The following is a 19,731-nucleotide window of genomic DNA, read 5'->3' on the forward strand; positions in this document are numbered from 1 at the left end:
TATTATAATTTAATGTTCAGTAATTTGTCTACAGCTACTAATCCCAGTAATGCTTGACTGCTTGGACACATAGGTCTGTGGACATTTGTTGGCTGTCTTACTGGAAGTTGATTGATTTTACTTTGGCCTGTCTGTTCAGTGGACAGACCTCAGGACCAGGTGAGTTTGCTATGGGGCCTGAGGTTGAGGGAGGCAGGAAGGCTCTAACAAAAGAGGACATAGTCAACTCGTAGAAACTCCAATATGGACCTATTACATTCTTAGAGAGCTTACTAATGTTAGCCACAGGTACAGTTACATTCAGAAATGATCTCAGCTTGTTTGGAGTGGAGTGTGTGTGAGTTTGTGCGTGTGTAGAGGATTTGCAATTGTTTAATGTCCCGATTCTGTTATTTCAACAATATCAAAGCTGTGTGGTTCACTCAAAAGAGTGAAACTATGTTGGATGTTCTTATTGTTAAAGGTTACTTGTTTATTCAGTCTTTATATCAGTAATAAATGACTGATGTTGTACTCTTCATATTATTTCTGAGAGACCTGGGAATGAAGCAAAACCTCCAACAGACAGGATCAAAAAATACGCGCAGTTAGACATTCAGACAGCCTGTAAACAAACCCTGAGGTCAGCATAACTTATTTTACAGAGAAACTGAAAGCAGACAGTAAAATTAAAGCCCAAACGTACAACATGTAAACCCCCATCAACATGTACACAACTTCCTGGTTCAGCTTTGACCCGCCGTATTTACTGGCTACTAGTTGTCTCTGCACTGTTTGACAGAGTTATGCACTGCTTGATAATAAACAGCCTGTATGAGCAGATGACCACTCACACTGCTTGTCCTCTCACTTATTTTTACAATGATGTCTATGTTTCCAGATCTCCATTATGAACACAATTAGTGTTATTTTTACGAACAGAAATTATACCCAAAACTTACAAAAATAAGACCTGAATTTGAATAAGCTGGAATTGGCCATTAAGTCTCCCCACCATGTGCGAGGCTTAAAATGACTTGTTAGATTGGATATTTTTGCAGTACTGCAGTTACCCAGATGGCCTGTGTTTTTCCGTGGAGGTGCAATGTCACACAGAGCTGCTAAGACTCGGTTCACTGTCACAGTTTTCTGGTTCACCCAGAGATGACTCATTGTCCCGCTGAGTGTAATCACATCAGACACTGTCATCACCCACCTTTCCAGACCCCCCTCCTGCTATTCTTTTCTTTCACAGTTTTATTTCCCATCTCACAACTCTTCTCAGTACCTTTCTATTCCAAGTACACCTATACCAAGTTATTGTAAATTGTGTCTCTAAGTATCAGTATTGGACATATTATCCCCTAAAGGGTGAATCGGAGGCTATTGAAGTGTCTCCTTAAAAAAAGTTTAATCTGATTTTACTGTAATCAAACCATCTTTTGATGTCAGAGTCACTGCTACTGTAGAGGTGGGATGTAAGCTCGGCCAAGTCGTCAATAACCCAGAGTAATGTCTCTCTTTGGTAGACCATCGATTGTTCGTGATACTATTTCTGTGCCTTTGGTGGTGTCTTATTTTAGCCTTGCAGACTAATTATTCATTGCAGAGCAGAAAGAGCAAAGATCCTTTCATGTGTATTTTCAGTGTGTGTGTGTGTGTGTGTGTGCATGTTTTTGTGTGTACATCTTTGTTTGAAAGAGAGAAAGAAAGGAGAGAGGAAATGAGAGGATGAGCGAAAGAAGCCGCCCCGCTCGTTAAAGCTCCTGAATCTGAAATAATCTGCTGGTTTCAGACCGTTGATAAGCTGTGTGCAGTGCGGCACTGCAGCAGTATTTATGTCCCGTACAGTATAGTGAGGGATTAATGTCGGTCTATGTCAGGGAAGCCCAAACTTTTTACTGAGGGGGGGGGGGGGGGGGCTACAGGCTGCTATAGCATGGATCTAAAGATAATATTGGTGCTGTTTGTGGAGATAAAGCAAGCTGATAACAGCCTCTCTCTCTTAGATGATTATGATGACCGTCACACACCTCACATAAAGAAAGTGATGTCTAAATCTGTGCCCACATTAAGATCTATGCATGTTAGTGAAACCATAATAAAAGGGAAGTTTTGCTGTCAGAAATTATATCATGTGTTGTCATGTTAGCAACACTGGCTTGGCCTTGGGTATAGTAATGTTAGACTGCAGGTTCACGCCACTGATTCATACTTTTCATACAGAGAGATCATCATGAACAAAAGTTTTATTTATATCTTTGTAATTTGTCCAAACGAAAAGACATTCCCGTGTTGCTGTACTTTGATTTGTTTTGATTTTACCAAGCTTTCACATGGAACTAAGATTGACATAGTAAGCATTACACCTGCTGAACATCAGCATGTTGACACTGTGAGCATGTAGCATGCCAACCTTTAGCTCAAAGCACCACTGGACCTAAACAGAGCCTCGTGGACCTCCTGCCGTGACTATACACTCTCGTTCAACGTTTCCACCGCTTTACACTCTTGACTTTCTTCTTATTACTGATACCTGCACGCTTCCAGTGTAGCTAGAAGTAGGCAGATTCATGTTTTTGCCTTAAGAAGTTGATATTTGCTGCCAAGTTTTGTTTCATTCATTCACAGCGTCTACACAGTGAGATATTTCGTCAAACATCTTCTCTTCTGTTTTATTTGTACTTGAGCTGAGTGTGAATGTTCAGCACTTCACATACACAAGAAGGAATTGACCTCTACACCAGCTTCATAAATACATGTCACATATTTATACAGTATTTTGTTAGCACGTGACAGAAGTTAATGCCAGTCTTCGTTTGAAGCTTAAAGTCACCTTGAAAACATGACAAAAAGAGTCCAATGATTACTGTGGACATAAGCCAGGCAGAGGCAGTAACAGGCCCACAACTCTAAATTATGTTTTCCTTTGAGGATGGAGGAACACTAAACTCCACAGAGGAGCAGATTTTATCAATACACTTTTACTGTGCCATTTACCAAGCCCTGCTCTGCTCAGCATTTTGACTGTCCATCCTCCATTGATCAAGACGGACTATATTTAGGCTGCTGCACTCCAGGGACCCTGTCTGGCTGTGAACCCCTTGTTGTGCTGTCCTGCTCGATGTTGTGTTTTTTGTTTTTTGTTTCACCCTGACAGGCTCAGAGCAGTTGATCTTCATCTCCGCTGTTTGTGAGATGCTGGACATTCAGGTCCTTGTTGCCGAGCGTGTGTCCTCAGATGAACAGACTCAAAGCAATGTTTCAAAACCTGCACTGACGACCACATCCAGGGAGCACGCTGACTCATCAACATTACAGTAATGTTAATGTCTCGTTTCTTGCAGTGGCTCATGCGCAGGACACACAACACCACTCCACAGAGAAGCCCCTGATTCAGTGCTACAAGTGTGGGGAGCCATGCAAGGGCGAAGTGCTGCGGGTGCAGAACAAGCACTTTCACCTCAAGTGCTTCACCTGTAAAGGTACAGTAAGATAAACTGGTGATTGGACATTTTATGTGATTAAATATTTAGCACTGTGTCGCTTCCACTAGTATTCACTGCTTTTGGTTGGGCTCATTTTTTATTCCATATCAGACAACCCTAATATTTCATGCAAGACAACCAGTCTTTGGGAAATAAGTACTGTGTTTAAAAATGAACCCTCAGACAGCACAGACCAGTATTTTTTTCCTGATAAGGAGAAAAAAATGTCGGAGTTGTGCGAAAATTGACAGCTTAAGTGTGAACGTTTCAAATTAATTGCTAATTTGATACTGTCACAATAGTAGGACACTTGCTATCCCTCGTTCAGCGCGTGTTGCAAAATAAACAACAGTCAAGTTTTGTAAAATGGGATTTGTCTGCATGCTGTGGTCAACCGTGGGGGATCACGGGGATAGAGGAGCCTGATGTGTCAGATGGCACTTTGAGGTAAAATCTGAACAAATTGTTCTTTTTTCCGTGACTGTCCCAAAATGCATCCCAATATTAGAAAGTTAAGTAGGAGTCAATCAGCTCCCTAAAGGCCACAATGTCCTCTCCATCCTCTTCTAACAAGATGGTGCCATGACTCAGCTTCACTACTTCAATTGAAGACTTCTGTGACGAGCGAGCGACGGTGTAAATACTTCTGCGTTTAGCCTCATTACTGACGGGTAACTGGCATTCTGTCACGATTACAGAAGTAGATGGCCACGGCCGACAAAGCGGTCTCACTCCAGGCTGGACCTGCTCTGCTGAAGCTCTTGTAGGTATCTGTGACTGGAGCACTGTTTCAGAGTTATCTTAGTTCGCCAAGGGCCCAGAATATCACAAGCAAACACAGAGATTAGTACCTAATTCTGTCCTTTACAAGTGGATATACAGTACATGCCTTCAGAGAGTCGGTGGTGATAAAAGTGTGTATTTTTGAGCGTGTGTGATGGTACACAAGGTTGCCAAATAAGACATGAGGACAGCTTTAACAGTCGTAAGACTCGGTGTCCTAGTCTTTGCTCTAAATTTACGTCTGCTGTTGTCCTTCTCCAATCTGTCAGCTCACTAAAATAATGATGGTCATTTGTGGTCATGCCAGCCTGACTGAGCTTCTTGACACTCAAAGATTATTAAGAGATTTTATGCCTTGAAAGACAAATCCCAAATACCCTCTTTTTGCCCACTTTACCTAATTTCATGAAACGCACTAAACCCTAAAATCTTCCAATTTCCGACAATTCACTTTCATTTCATTTTCATAAGTTGCCCCTATTAAGTTTGCTAAAAAGGCATTATATGTAATGGCATGTATCTGCCGAAAAGCCGAGGCAGTTGAACATCTCAGTCAAAGGCCACCCAATCTCAACTGCTGGTTTTCTTTTGACTCAGTTAGCTTACATGCTAATCTCATCATCCCTGCGCCCTAATGCAATTAAATCTGATTCTCTCCCTCACCCACTCCCTTTCATCCCCAGGATTTAGAGGAGCCCATTGCATAAGAATGATTAGGTGGCGTTATCTCAAACATCAAAAATATTTTCCCTCTCAGCCACGGTGTTTCTAAAAGGATTGAATTCCCAGGCTCCCTCTGTGGTGCTGCGAACGTGATCTGCGTGGGGCACGAGATCATTGAAATACTGTACGTTCAACCACATGTGATCCAAGCACGAGCTGAATTTACACAAAGTATGCAGCCTTTTTATTTTTTAACCTAACTTCCTTTAATAATGTAATATTATAATTTGCAGTTTGTACAATATAATTTAATACATTTAATACGTATTTTTGAGGCCATATTTTTTCCATGCACTTATTAGCACTGCTGTAAAGTACAAATTAAGATCCGTGCAAACAGCCTCAGGTTTTAGTCTCGTTGTGGTTTGAGCTCATCAAAAGATTTAGGCCAGCAGCCAAAAGCAAACATCGTGAAATCCAGTTTGAAGATGGTTTACATGAGATGATGGTCAACTAACGTCAGGCTTAAAATTGAGCATATTTCATGATAGAGCAGCCGAGACGTGACGGGCCACACATTTTTACTCTCTGCTTGACATAATGGAGCCACTGTAGTAAAGTCATGTAAAGAAGCCATGTTTTCTCCAATACATTACACACATTACAACACAGTACAAAAATTGTCACACCAACATTAATATATCCCAAACTTTCAGTTGTTCCCTAATTTATAGTTCTGCCTTTGCCAGTCTCTCATGTTTGTGCGGAGGACAAGGTTTCATTTGAATAGAAGGAAGCTGCCAATGTGGTACGAAGCATTTTGTGCCAGTTCTCTTCAAAAACAGATCAAGGCTATTTCCTGGGCTAGACAATTGCAGAATTGTTGCTGCATTGAGCAGTCAACCTCTAAAATGACAATGAGAAAACCTTGCAGTCGTAGTGCTGATTAATAGACATGAGCCCGAAATGCAGAGTTCCTTCAAAGGTGTGTGTGTGGTCGTGTGTGAGACACTGCTGATGAAAGGCTTTCACGTTACACTTTCTAGTGCAATGCACAGAGTTGTTCAAATGTCTTTTCCACAGATTTTTTTTTTCAGTCTGCATCCATTTCACGCATTCATGGAGCCTCTCAGGATTACACAGACTAGCAGGTCCTAACAAAACCAGTGATGCATGGAGGAGTCGAGCGGCTTGATAGCTGGATGCGTTATGTGTAACATGAGCAGAGCACTAAATGACCTGACTCGCAGAGTGGCAATGTGTGTGTCCCGTGCAGTGTGTGGCTGTGACCTCGCCCAGGGAGGCTTCTTCATGAAGAATGGAGATTATCTGTGCACGCTGGACTACCAACGCATGCACGGCACCCGATGCAATGGCTGTGGGGACTTTGTTGAGGGAGAAGTGGTCACCGCCCTGGGCAAGACCTACCACCCTGCCTGCTTCGTCTGCACCATCTGCAAGTAAGACGTCCACTCTTGATATCAAACACAGATCAATCCCGAAAGAATTTAATTTTAAAAATACTATATTGCACTGCAAAATGGCAATGAGTTCCAGCAAGCAGGGAATTTATTTGTAGGTGTGAAGGAGGTATAAGGGAGAGAAGAGAGGGAAGTAAGGAAGACTGCAAAATGTGACCATTTGAAAGGAAACGGGGCATCAAAGTGTCTCGGTCTTCCTCATTTGATTTGTGCTTAAAACATAAACTGAAGCTAGCTTTCTCAGTTTTTCAGTATACTGTGTACGGTGTTCACTCACCAACCACGTCATTAGGTACACCAGTTCAACTGCTCATTTAAGCATCTATCTATTCAGCCAATCATGTGGCAGAATCTCAGTGCATTTAGGCATGCGGACATTGTCAAGAGCATCTTTTAAAGCTCAAATCAAGCATCAGAACAGGGAACAAATGTGATTTGAAGGACTTTGGTCATGATATTGTTGTTGGTGACAGATAGGCTGATTTGAGTCTTTCAGAAACTGCTGTTCTATTTGGTTTCTCCTGCACAACCATCTCAAGGGTTTAGATGTTGAACCTTAAAGTAGATTAATCACAGTAGCTGAAGACCACATCAGGACCTCCTCCTTTCATCAAAGAATAGGAAACTGAGGCTACAGTGGGCACAGGGTCATCAAAATTTATTATAATTCTAACGAGTCTCGATTTGTTCTGCAACATTCAGATGATCAGGTCTGAATTTGACGTAAACAACATGAAAGCATGGCTCAGTCTTCCCTGTATCAATAAGACTGGTGGTGTAATGGTGTAGGGGACATTTTCTTGGCTCACTCTGGGCCCTTTAGTACCACCTGAACATCCTTTAAACACTACAGCCTGCCTGAGAATTGTTGCTGACCATGTCCATCCCTTTAGGATCAAAGTGTACTTATCTGATACTTTTATTATCTCCTACCATCTCAGATTGGTTTCTTGAACATGCCAATGAGCTCACAGTGTCCACAGTCACCTGAATTGAATCGAATACAGCACCTTTGTGATGAGGTGGAACGAGAGACTCACATCATGAAGTTGCTGCATATAAATCTGCAGCAACTGTGTGATGCTATCAAAACAATATGGTCCGAAATCTCCAGCACCGTGTTGAGTTTATACCACCAGTCTGCAGTCCTAAACGCAAAAGGGTGTTCAACCCTGTACTAGCATGGCGCACCTAATGAAGTGTATATTCTGACCAAATGCTTCTCACTAGAGCTACTCACATTTTACTTTCTTGCCTTTGTGCATGACTTTCCAGTACAGTAATAATGTAATGATGCTCAGAGTCATATGACGTGAAATAGAAACAAAGCTGAGGGGGGCAGCGGTTCCAGCAGTCAACAGTGTACAGTAGTGTGCTGTGTGTCATATCTACATCATCTGACTAAATGGGCTCCTCAGGCAGACAGTGCTGACACACATCCACATCATCCTCCTGTCATCTTCAGCCCCATCAGACAACCTGCAAGCCACAGTTAATAATCTCTAACACTTACCATGGGGCCACAGCTCATGTCTTGTTGACTGGTTGTTGATGTCACCCCTCCCCTTGCAGACGACCGTTCCCTGCCGGGGACAGGGTGACCTTTAACGGGAAGGACTGTCTGTGTCAGTACTGTGTCGAGCCCATGTCTCCAGGACCAAAGGACATCCTGGGCTCCAGCAGTAAGTAGCCATTGTCTCGTAAACACACCGATTTAATGCACATGATGCTATTTTGGCTCCCACACGGGCCTGGAAAGTTGACTGCAGTGATTTATCTGTAGTTATTTAAAGGTTTTAGAAAAACAAAAACTCTGGAAAATGTAGCCTCCATGTATGATTCATGCATGCCGTTTGATGCAAGTCATTTTAGCTGTGATATTTAGGCTGTGAAGAATAATTTTCAGGTCTATATCACTCATATTGCTCACGCCTTATTTGCATGAATTTAATTGAACTGCCACCACAAATCATAAAACATAAAACATAAAACTATAATGATGGAGTCATGATTCTAAAAAAAAAATAAAGCTGCAGCCGGTTGGTGGGTCATTCATTATAAACTCATTAGGTGCAGCCAAACATTGTTCAAACCCACAGAGGTTTATAATACATTTTAGTGGAGAAATGAAAATCTCCCCCAATTTTTTTTTTGGAGGTTACCATTCAGGGAGATCCTCCGCCTCTCTCACATCTTCTCTATAAGCACAGCCTTGTGTTCAACTCGCCACGTTCCTTTATGAATAACACCAAGACAGGCCTTGCTAAATAATGCATGGCCATGCATTTCCTTTCCCCCTGGAAACCCCTCCTCTTCCAGCTCCTCTCATTCTCCTCCTTCTCTTTTCCTCTTCCTGGTCCTTCATCGCTGTCTCTCCCCACTCATCCCCACTGGTCTCTCTGTTGCCGTTTGAAAAGCTTTTAGACAAGGTCACCTATAAATAAGACATGCTGATTCTACTCGCATCATCATCGCAACCTTGTTATGCCTTACGTAGTTATCATCCCCTGTGGTTGCAGTGGACCCTGCGCTGCTTTCACCCTCTATTCATTAAAGAAGAGATGACAGGAAGATTGTTCATTTAGAAACCAACCTCTTTGCACTTTCAGAGCCTCAGGATCCTACTTGGATATAGATGGAGTTTTTATGGCAAGAGAGATGTGGATGATAGAAAGAGGCAGCTGTCAGAACAGTTCCGGTTACCCTCTATCCCCATCTAGTGTCTTGGTTCAGAAGTGACAGGATGTCTCACTCTTAACATGCAATAATTAATCCCCTTGCTACCAACTGTGAGCCCATTAAAGGCAGGTTTTACTAGAAAGAAACCTTCAAAGTAGCCCTAATTCTGTCTACCAGCTTTTTATCACCCTGTTCATGTAGTTTCTGATGTGAAAACACTTTTTTTGGGGTGTTTTCTAAACCGTGCTCATTTTGCTTTCACAGACTGTGCAGGATGTGGCCGAGACATAAAGAACGGACAGGCTCTCCTTGCGTTGGACAGGCAGTGGCATCTAGGCTGCTTTAAGTGTAAGGCCTGCGGCAAAGTGCTGACCGGGGAGTACATCAGCAAGTAAGCAGTTCATATCTTCTGTAATTACAGACTGTTTGGTCAAATTCCAGCCTGCATGAGAATCACAGGCTGTATAATACATCACAGTTGAGTATTCGGTGTCTGCATGTGTCTCCCTCCTCACAGGGATGGCGCCCCCTACTGTGAGAAGGACTACCAGATCCATTTTGGAGTTCAGTGTGAGGCATGTCATCAGTTCATCACAGGGAAGGTGCTAGAGGTAAGACACACACATACACACACATACACGCACACAAACTCTGCACCCAGCCCCTGTTGATTGGCTCCTTAGCATTGGGTGACTGAGCGACTGCAGTTGATGTGGAATTTTTTAAAATTTTTATTTATATACAGCTTGCATATAAGTTTAATGTAAAACCACCTACAGTAGGTTTGCAGGAAATTTAGGGCATCAAATTCTTGAGGTTTTTTTAATGCAAAAATAAGTGCATCGTTAACACATTTTGTTACTGGACTGTAGCATCTCTATTCTGCTCCCCATACAGACAGAGGATGTTGCCTGGAGCAGAATTTAAAAATGTTGTTGGATAATCTACGGTGTAATCTCCTCAGCATAGAGCCAAACAGACTCTCGACATGACTGTATTTAACTAAAAGATTAATTCTTAGCAGAATTCTTTTTTTTTAATGTCTTTCCTAAACTTGCATGCTTCCACGCACTCATACATGCTTGCTTTGCCGTAAATTATATAAATATTACATAAAACACCTAATGGGATGTGGCATTTAAGAAGTGATCATTATTCATTAATACTGTTTGCCAGGCGGCTGTTATGAAACTCCGTGTCAAAGCGTTATTAACGTTGTCTGAGCAGAGTTTATATAGAACGTTACTGACGCTCCCGTCCTTGGCGCCCTCTCCATTTTCCGGTCCCTCCAACGAGCCCGTCTGTTCTGCAGACAGTGATCCAATCAGACACTGAGTTATGTGTCATTTAATCGTATGAAAATGTCACCACGAGCCAGCCCGGTAGGCTTACAGTAATCCAACACTAAGGCAGGTCTTTAGGACAATAAAGAAAAGGCTGCTGCATCTCACCCCTGAGCTGCTGCCAGTGGATCAGCGGGGGCCAAAGCCATACCAGTCGGTCTGATGGTCTAATCACTGACCCAAGACTCAGGTCAAACACTGCACAACCATCGGTGGGTGGCATATACTGTACTCTGCTTTGCTGGGAGTGCAGTGTGAATGGCTTATTAAGGGTGGGAGTAATTAACGCAGATATTCAAGATGGAGAGAAGCAGGGAGAGTCTTTAATGGGACACTACACACATAGCAGAAGTACCTTTATTATACAGTATCTGAGAGGGATATTCAGATTATTAGAGTATGGGGGAGGTGGTGCTATGAGGTTGCAGCTATTATCATAATCTATGACAATTTTTTCGTTGAGTTAAAATGTAAAATACAAATATTAGTCAGTGGCTTCATATCTGTAAGTGGCCACTAGCCTGTTGAAATGTTACTGAGGGTTGTTATAAAGCAGGCCAAATTTCATTTGGGTATTCATCACCCCTTGGTCAAAATCACTCAAGCTTTATAATGGAGCACTCTACATGCAAAGTGCCACATCGGAGTAGACGGAAATTCAGGTGCTCTCGCCCGTCAGATCATTTTATTGGATTATATTGTGCAGGTTATCACAAAACAGAGCACTCAGATATGTGAGGGCAGATTGACTGGGTCAAACCGGTAGGTGTCACGGTGGTCTTTTCATTACGAACAATCTCACTGTTTTTGTGTAGAAAGATGTATGACTGGAATTCATTTTAAACTGCAATGTGCTCTCAGATCTTCATTTAACCCCATGAAGTATGGAGGAAAGGGTTGTTTTAAAGGTCCTATTCAGCATTTTTAAGGGAACATATTCACCCACCACCGGTCAGTGGCATCTACAGTATTTATTCAAAGTGTGAGCAGTTACTGGTTCAGTGAATCTGATGAAACCATCCCGTGCAATAACAGGGTGTTAGAGGGAAGAAATGTAGCTGAGAGCAGGTGGAGCGCTGGCTTTATTTCCTGAAAGTCGCAGCTCTCCTTTTACCCGCTTTACTGCCGCCTTCATTGATCTTCATTTTACTGTGACGTCAAGCTTGTTTTGTGCTCTTGTGTTTTCTAGGCTGGAGACAAGCACTACCACCCCAGCTGTGCGAGATGCAGCAGGTGCAATCAGATGTTCACAGAAGGAGAAGAGATGTATCTGCAAGGTGAGCAGACCCACCTGGATTGTTGCTGAAAAGTCAAAATAAAGAACTTTTTGTTCCTGTTTAGGTTGAGAAAAACTTGGTGTGAAACTCTTTAAAAATCCACTATTAGTACAACAACCATGTGAATATACATATATAGATAAGTTACAAATCAAACAATATTGTTATTATGTCTGGTATAATATGCTATGTCTGCTTATATGATGCAATGAATTGCAGTTATTGACCTTGATTGGGCGAAATAAACCTTTAGAGCCATAGCCAGTCAAAAGGAGCAAATCACAAAGTTACTCTATGAATAAGTAATTAAAAAAAAAAAAATCATCATTTAAGAGACCAACAATGTACAACCCTGTTTCCAAAAAAGTTGGGACGCTGTGTAAAATGTAAATAAAAACTGAATGCAATGATTTGCAAATCATATAAACCCATATTTAATTAGAAATAGACCAAAGACAACATATCAAATGTTGAAACTGAGAAATGTTATTGTTTTATGAAAATTTATGCTCACTTTGTTTACCACTGTGTTGCTTCGCCTCTTCTTTTAACAACACTGTAAAGGTTTGGGAACTGAGGAGACCAGTTGCTGGAGTTTTGAAAGGGAAATGTCATCCCACTCTTGTGACAGGACAGGATTTCAGCTGCTCAACAGTTTAGGGTCTCCTTTGTCATCTTTTCTGTTTCATGATGCACCAAATATGAATATATAATGTCAATGTGTTGTAATTAATGCGTTTTCTTTCTGTCATCCTGCTCAGGATCCACAGTTTGGCATCCTGGCTGCAAGAACACCACCAGAACAGAGGAGAGACACAGGGAGCGGGTAGGAATTTGGGTGTCACTGACTCCTTTGTCCTTTATTTTGTTTCTCGACAGACCTTTCTGTTCAAGTCTCATGGACAATGCTCTACAGAGAAGGATAGAAATTTGGAATATTTAACAAGGGATCCTACATAGGCATGAGTTACTGTGGTTTTTAAATATTTGCCTTATTAAGGCAGTGTTGGGCATGTGTGTGTGCGTGTGTGTGTGTGTGCTTTTGCATGTATGTGTGTATTTGTTCATGTGCGTATTTACATGTGGACACCCTGATGTGTGTGTGAACTGTGAGTCGGGCAGGAGATGCACAACCCCTGTGTGATGTCCTGTGAACCCCCCTCTCCCTTCCTCCACAGCTATTGCCTCCGTCCCTCTTATTCCTCCAAAAAACAGAAAGGCAGGTACTGTATTCGCTATTGGCTATGAGATGGCATCATCCTGTGTTCCACCATGTATATCTCTATATATATTAAGACACGATGCACTGTATGCTGCCATCTGCTGGAGACAGCCTGCAGTGCCCTCTGTGTGTCAGACTGAGCCATTCAGTCCTGTCTTTGAACACCTTAAACTGGTGACTAATTTGTCTTCTCTAAAAAAAAATAATTCCCATTTACCCATTAGGTGAAAAGCTCATTCAGACCTGCTGCTGCCATCCAAACTCTTCATTTCCCATAAACAGGCATGAGGTTCTGAAGAACATCAAATCACAGCACTAAAGCACTCATTCACTTTGCAAATTTGCAAATGAATGACCTAATCATGAGATGACATGTTAGTATTTCAGAGTACTTCATGTAATTCATGAAACGTAAACACAGGGGTAGCTGTTCCCTCTCATCGCTCATACAGTAAAAGGCCTAAAGGTGTATTGTTGGAGTGTTTTTGGGTAACAATCCCAGGTGATGTGCAGGTGGCAGTGGGCTGTGGATCACGGCAGACTGACAGATATTAATGTGACTAACAGCCACTTGTGTGTTTTCTTCTCAGCCCACGAGGTCGTCGTCCGAGAGTATTTGTTCCAGACCTGGTTCAAGCATACCTGGCTCACCGGGTCACACGATCTATGTAAGAAATGTCCCAGAGCTGCTTTCATGTGTAAACAGATTGTGCCAAGACTGTCAATTGTTCTGTATGTCTAGTCAGACATGACCTTTTCCTTTATCCCTCCCCTTTTTGACCTTGCCCTGTAATACAATTTGCGACAGTAGTAATCTCCCTTTACTCTTGTGTGTGCATGTTTGTCTTTGCTTGTCTCCCTAGGCAAAAGTAGACAATGAGATCCTTGATTACAGAGACCTAGCTGCCATTCCAAAAGTCAAAGCCATTTATGACATTGAGCGCCCCGATCTTATTACCTATGAACCCATGTACTCCACCTCCCTGGATGAGAGAGACGAGAGACGAGAGAGTGTGGGAGAGGTAAACACACTGCATGCTTCTTTTCCTGCATGTACGCCACCTTAGTGCACATACACTACGCCGCATGAAGAAAAATTGCGCTAAAATTATCCCTTTGTTGCTCTGAAAGGACTTTTCCTCATGGAAAAAGAAAAAGAGACAAAAAGGATCAATGAACGCAGAGGACTCTTTGTGTGATATTTTTCTCACTAATGAACGATTTTTTTGCGGTACTGAACTTGTGTGTTCCTCACAGCTCCACACTGCCAGGAGGGAACGTTCCCCCTTACCCGATGACAAGGTAAGATCAGCGTGTGCTGATGATGATAAATGACCCGAGAGAACAAAGGTGTGCGTCACGTTAGAAAAAAGAGGCTGTGTTTTTCTTTGGGAATATATAATTTGAAAAATGTGGAAGATTTAAATCATATCGTCTAAAGCCAATGATATTTACATTATGTCAACTTCCATCTGTCTCATTCTGAAAAATGTACTTAAAGACCGTGTAAAGTAGACATAAAAATGTGTTTGAAGTTCTTAAAACAAAAATACATAAAACTAATTTAAAGCAAAGTTATAATTGAGACTTTTTTGATTCTTTCTAGTCCTCAAGAAACATGTCGCCAACCCCACCCGGTGAGGTGAGCAGACTGTTTATATTCACTTTCCACTGTATCCAATATAAATACTATTCAATGCAGTGTATTCTCTATCATCCCAGCAGTTTGTGTACTAATCTGTGTATGCCTGTGTGTGTGTGTCAGGGCTCCTGCGACAGGAGGGAACGCATCCTCCAAAGGTCCACCAGTCAGGGCTCCATAGGATCACCTGTTTATAATCGCCATGGTTACACCCCTACGTTGTCACGGTCACCACAGCATTTTCACAGGCCAGGTAAGTCCTAACAGAGATCATTGTGTGTGTATGTGTGTGCATGTGTATATTTCTACAGCGTTTTTGATAGAATCAGAGATTTCAGGGTTTTTATAAGGTGGATCGATCGGATCTTTGCTGCTCAGGTAGACGACAGTTGTGAGGACACTTAGGATTTGTTCACTTATCCTCCACCTTCAGGTTCTCACTTCCCTCCTTCTGATCTATTTAAAGGGGAATTCAACCAAAATTTACTTTAGGTTGTTATTTGTTTATTTGGATTTACATGATAAACAGTCTCACCCTTTGCAAAATAACAACCTAAAAGTCAATTTTGCACTTTTAGCAACGCAAGTGCTCCTGAGTTTGTTATTCTTTACATTCAAAGTTTGATTTCAAAATGTAATATTCTTTCTGGTTTCTCATCTTTAAAACATCTTATCCCACTTTTCCACTTTTATTTCCACTTTTCAACATATGATTCCTGTATATCTTCCCTTTCTTTTGCCCCTCACCTTCTCACCTCCTCCCCACACTGTACACCTCCGCCGCCTGGTCCTGGGGATTTGTCCCCTTGTCCCAAACCCTCCCTCCCCACAGAGGCTCTGACAGGCATGCAGAAGCTCTGCTCCTCCCTGTGCAGTAACAGTGTGGGCTCCAGAAATAGTGACTCCCGCCCCACCTCCCCTTTCAGACACCACTTCCTCCCCCATAGCCAAGGTAAGGGCCCCACTCCACTCGTATCTGCTGCCCCCACCCCACTTCAAGGCAACACATCATCTCCATCGTCACCTGGAATGCTACCTCCTGTCATCTGTCATTGTGGATTCATCACCATTTCTCATTGGAATATAACTGCCTGCCTGAATGATCGAACCCATGCAGCCAAGCCACTGTATCCTCACTAACTAACAAGCACTTCTTCAACTTTGACTAACACAGCTGCAGCCAAAGTAGCTGTCAGGCCCTTTGTGTTTGTGTTTTGCAGCTCTGCATGCACTTGAGAGAGAATAGCAATCCAAATCCAATATCCAAGCTGACACTTCCCTGAATGTTGGATGATTATTAACTTTTTTATATCATCAGAATGAGTCTCTGGACTCTAGTAAACTGGGATAAAAAGAAAGATTTTGTAATATAAGTTTTCCATTGCATGCTGGGAGGTATTAACTTCTTAACTGTGAACTCCTATTATATGCTACACCAACACATATCGTACTTCATTACTCATAACGCATCTCCCAAGTATTTAACTTCACTATTTGAAAGTCTTGAGACCAGTTTGATCCGCTTCCGTTCAGCCCCATTAACCACACTCATCAGAACCTACAAGAATGTGTCCCATTAGCTTAGAATGACATCACCTGGTCCAGTTGGTTCCTGTGTGTTGCACCGTTCAGACTGTGGCTCCCCCCTTTAGCATCCCTGCTTGTGTTCTGTTCTCGGTTCTTCTCACTGGAGGCACTGACCCGCCGAGTGGCCGGAGCTCCCCCCTCCCGCTCAGGCCCGACAGCAGGCCGGTCACCCCGCCTCTCTCTCAGACCCCTAAACATTTCCACCTCCCAGGTAGGAGCGGGAGCGCACCCTGTCACTGCTCGTCCCCTCTTTTATCTATCTGTCTATCTGTCTATCTATCTGTCTGTCTGTCTGTCTGTCTGTCTGTCTGTCTGTCTATCTATCTATCTATCTATCTATCTATCTATCTATCTGTCTGTCTGTCTGTCTGTCTGTCTGTCTGTCTGTCTGTCTATCTATCTATCTATCTGTCTGTCTGTCTGTCTGTCTGTCTGTCTGTCTGTCTGTCTGTCTGTCTGTCTGTCTGTCTGTCTGTCTGTCTGTCTATCTATCTATCTATCTATCTATCTATCTATCTATCTATCTATCTATCTATCTATCTATCTATCTATCTATCGTATCGCTGTCATTATACCTTCCTTTGGGATCCCCTCGTCTTTCACTACTATAGGCTACAGATGTATCACAGGAAAAAGGGCAAAACATAAACTAATCCCAGTGTGTCGTGGTTTACAACCGTTTTTTTTTTCCAGTTGTATAAAAGAAGCCCTGTATACTCTGTAAATGTCATTCTGTGTCCGTTTGATCGTTTTCAGATCAGGGGAGCAACATCTACAGAAAACCACCCATCTACAAACAGCACGGTACCTTTCCTCTTATAGTATAGTTTGCTATGCTGTAAAAAGAAAAGGTTAAAATGACTGATTCAGAGTAATACTCGAGGTCAGTGATTCCCAACCAGGGGTACTTATACCTCAGTGGTACTCCTGCAGTTGCCAGGGGTATGTGGGAAGATAGTGGAGTTGCTCACATGATTTGAGCCCAGAAGTCCAAAAAGGAAACTAAAAGTAATGAAAAAAATGGTTCTCACGTTCAGTAATAAGGTTGCAGATTAAATAATTAACAGCCATTGTATGAAAAAAGTTCTGTTACAATGTCTGGTTTTATTCAATCAATAGTTTCTTACATTTGGAAAAGTAAGGTTGGGTATTGATGAAGGTATACATGAGTTTATCCAACAGCACAGTGGGAGGGCCTCAGACTAAAAAGGTTGGGAACCACTACTCTGGGTAATTATGTTATTAAACTGGGCTCAGAGTTCTTTTGTTAAACAGCTGAAACGGGGTATTCATCTGACCATAGTCACCCCCAGCGTCAGTGTACGAGCACTGTTTGAAGTCTGTCTCCAATCCCTTTCTCTCTGACCTGCAGCTCCTTCTGATTTGCACTTTGTCCGTTTTAACAAATCCTAGTAGTTATATTCCAGTTGGCCTTTTCTTAAAGCGAGGCTATGTAACATTTGCTCAGTTGTGACAATTACAGGTTAGGTTAGAAAATCAGCAAACAAACATGTCTCCTGACTAGCTAGAATGTGTTTTACTTTTGTAATAAAACCACAGACATGTTTATCCGTGATGTGCTAAATATCACCACAACATCTTTGTGTTTGTGTGGTATCACTCGGTAACCAAACCTCTGAACATATCGCGTTGAACAAGAGTGTGTTTTATTTCTTATGAACGGTAAACGGTGGAGAATGTGCTGTTTCTTCTTTTAAAAGTTACATAGTCTGGCTTTAAAATGGAAATTCACTGATGCACAACACACACCGGCTGGTTTTGAGGCTTTTCTTCTATTAAGTGATGTTTCTATGAGCAGGTTTAATATTCCTTGTGCAAGATGTCACTAAAATCCTCCTTGAAACATCCTTAAAACCACACAGACGACTACCCACCATCAGTTATTTGCCACCTATCTCATAAGATATCTATTATACAGTGACATTTCTACATTGTAGACAGTATTATACTATATATATATATAAATATGATCCAGGATTAAATGATCGCTGAGCCTGACGAGCAGATGCTAAGATGTTTACCTGTGGTTGAGACTGTGACCCAGACACTGATAGCTCAGTTCCCATGGTTACCAACCTAGATACAGCTGCCATAGCACGTCAAAGCAAGTCTGCTGATGACATCATCAGATCCGCCACCTTCCCCGCTGCCCATGCTCCCTCTCCGGATGACAGCTCACGGAGTGAGGTCAACCGTTGGCCCTACTCTCTCACTGTTTTAGGTACAGTAGGCTCCCGATGGGCATGTTTGCACACTGCTACCTCCTTGCGGTACAACACACACCTCACCACAACCTAACTCTATTTGTTTCCTCCGTCTAGCTTCCCCCCAATAGCTTAACTGCATCCCTGCTTTATGCCGGGCTCACGCTCTTATTCAGGCTTTACAGTATTTGCCTTTAAGTTCTGCTTGCACAAAGCCAAAGTGTTGTTTGGTTTCTGCTGCTGCCACATTATTTTTTGCTTGAGGTAGCATCGGTTTCACCATTTTAAGTTATTTTACTGCGCTCCAGCTCTACGCAACAGTACCACAAATGACTTGGACAGAGATAACTGAGACTGACTTCAAACTTCTGTCTGTCTGTCTTACATTGTGCTTTTCTGTGTATTTGATATCCAGTAAAATCTTGACATGCATGATGAAGCGTAAACATCTGCCATGTCAGTGTAACCCAATATTCCAATGGGTCCCCCTGTTTGTCTGTCTCGTCAACTCTGTCTCACATTTGTGTCCAACCGTCCACCTATTATTCATGTACTATCTGTATTTCTCACCGCTCTCCAGGCACACGATGCCGCCATATCTTTTCTATCTTCTTTTACATTTGAAATGTAGATGAAACTTTTCATCCGGTTGTATTGTGTAGGTACATGTGAAGCATGGTATCCTCCAGGGACATGTGTATGTCTTTTACGAGTGTGTAAATATATGTGTGTGTTGTGTAACTTTTTTGGCTTGTGTGTGGAATCCGTAGGTTCAGAAGGGAGAAGACGATCCAGAGAAGAGGAGGAGGAAGAGGCCTTGAAAAGAAAGCAGCTACAGGAGGAACATCTTAGTAAGGTCAGTTGGATAACACTTATCATCCACTTACAGTAGCTACAGTTTTCACCAAATGCACAATGATCACTGAAGAGTTTTGCATTGTAATGGTTGTGCCTTGTATTGATGTTATGAGGATATACTGTAAATGATTTAAATGTGTGTGTTTGTAGATTCAGTCTGGTTTGGGGAAACTTATTCTGAAGGAGGAGATGGAAAAAGAGCAGATCAGGGAGCGACATGCACGTAGCCTGTCTGCTCAGCGCTACGATCCGAAGCAGACCAGCTGTGACGGAGGTACTGAGCAGCTTCCTCAGCTAATATGTTCCTGAGTTGTCAGCAATGTACCTTAACACATCAGTGCTGTGTACCACTTTTAGATCTTTGTTTTATTGTAACATGTCTGGATTGTAAAATTGCATAAATCTGTGAAAGTTCTCTTTCAATGTAAATATTCCTGATTTGAGTCCATGTCTTTTTAAATATGAAATGCAAGACTTTGAGACTGAAGGATGAGGCAAAACTTT

At 42.2% G+C, this 19,731-nt stretch overlaps 1 protein-coding gene across 9 annotated transcripts in view; it reads left to right on the forward strand.

Moving 5' to 3' along the window:
• Positions 1 to 19,731, forward strand: part of ablim1a (actin binding LIM protein 1a) — a 40,709-nt gene that overhangs the window by 16,439 nt on the left and 4,539 nt on the right. For 6 of the 9 annotated variants that reach the window (XR_011178021.1, XR_011178022.1, XM_069145089.1 and 3 more), the window contains exons 2-19: positions 3,327 to 3,464; positions 6,190 to 6,373; positions 7,967 to 8,076; positions 9,338 to 9,464; positions 9,591 to 9,684; positions 11,606 to 11,693; positions 12,455 to 12,519; positions 12,872 to 12,916; positions 13,506 to 13,583; positions 13,779 to 13,937; positions 14,173 to 14,217; positions 14,522 to 14,557; positions 14,681 to 14,810; positions 15,390 to 15,509; positions 16,251 to 16,355; positions 16,901 to 16,948; positions 19,140 to 19,225; positions 19,378 to 19,501. Coding sequence is in view for 7 of the 9 variants with exons in the window: in XM_069145089.1 (XP_069001190.1) it covers positions 3,327 to 3,464; positions 6,190 to 6,373; positions 7,967 to 8,076; positions 9,338 to 9,464; positions 9,591 to 9,684; positions 11,606 to 11,693; positions 12,455 to 12,519; positions 12,872 to 12,916; positions 13,506 to 13,583; positions 13,779 to 13,937; positions 14,173 to 14,217; positions 14,522 to 14,557; positions 14,681 to 14,810; positions 15,390 to 15,509; positions 16,251 to 16,355; positions 16,901 to 16,948; positions 19,140 to 19,225; positions 19,378 to 19,501 (1,782 nt within the window). In the remaining 2 variants the exon portion in view is untranslated. Of the gene's footprint in view, positions 1 to 3,326; positions 3,465 to 6,189; positions 6,374 to 7,966; positions 8,077 to 9,337; positions 9,465 to 9,590; positions 9,685 to 11,605; positions 11,694 to 12,454; positions 12,520 to 12,871; positions 12,917 to 13,505; positions 13,584 to 13,778; positions 13,938 to 14,172; positions 14,218 to 14,521; positions 14,558 to 14,680; positions 14,811 to 15,389; positions 15,510 to 16,250; positions 16,356 to 16,900; positions 16,949 to 18,245; positions 18,387 to 19,139; positions 19,226 to 19,377; positions 19,502 to 19,731 lie in introns of all 9 variants that reach the window. The other 3 variants (XM_069145093.1, XM_069145092.1, XM_069145091.1) reach the window with 3 other exon arrangements.

This window comes from Embiotoca jacksoni, unplaced genomic scaffold (assembly GCF_022577435.1).
Source record: "Embiotoca jacksoni isolate LCO1_2020_lvr unplaced genomic scaffold, fEmbJac1.0.p SCAF_12, whole genome shotgun sequence".
In the NCBI taxonomy this organism is placed as follows: Eukaryota; Metazoa; Chordata; class Actinopteri; family Embiotocidae; genus Embiotoca; species Embiotoca jacksoni.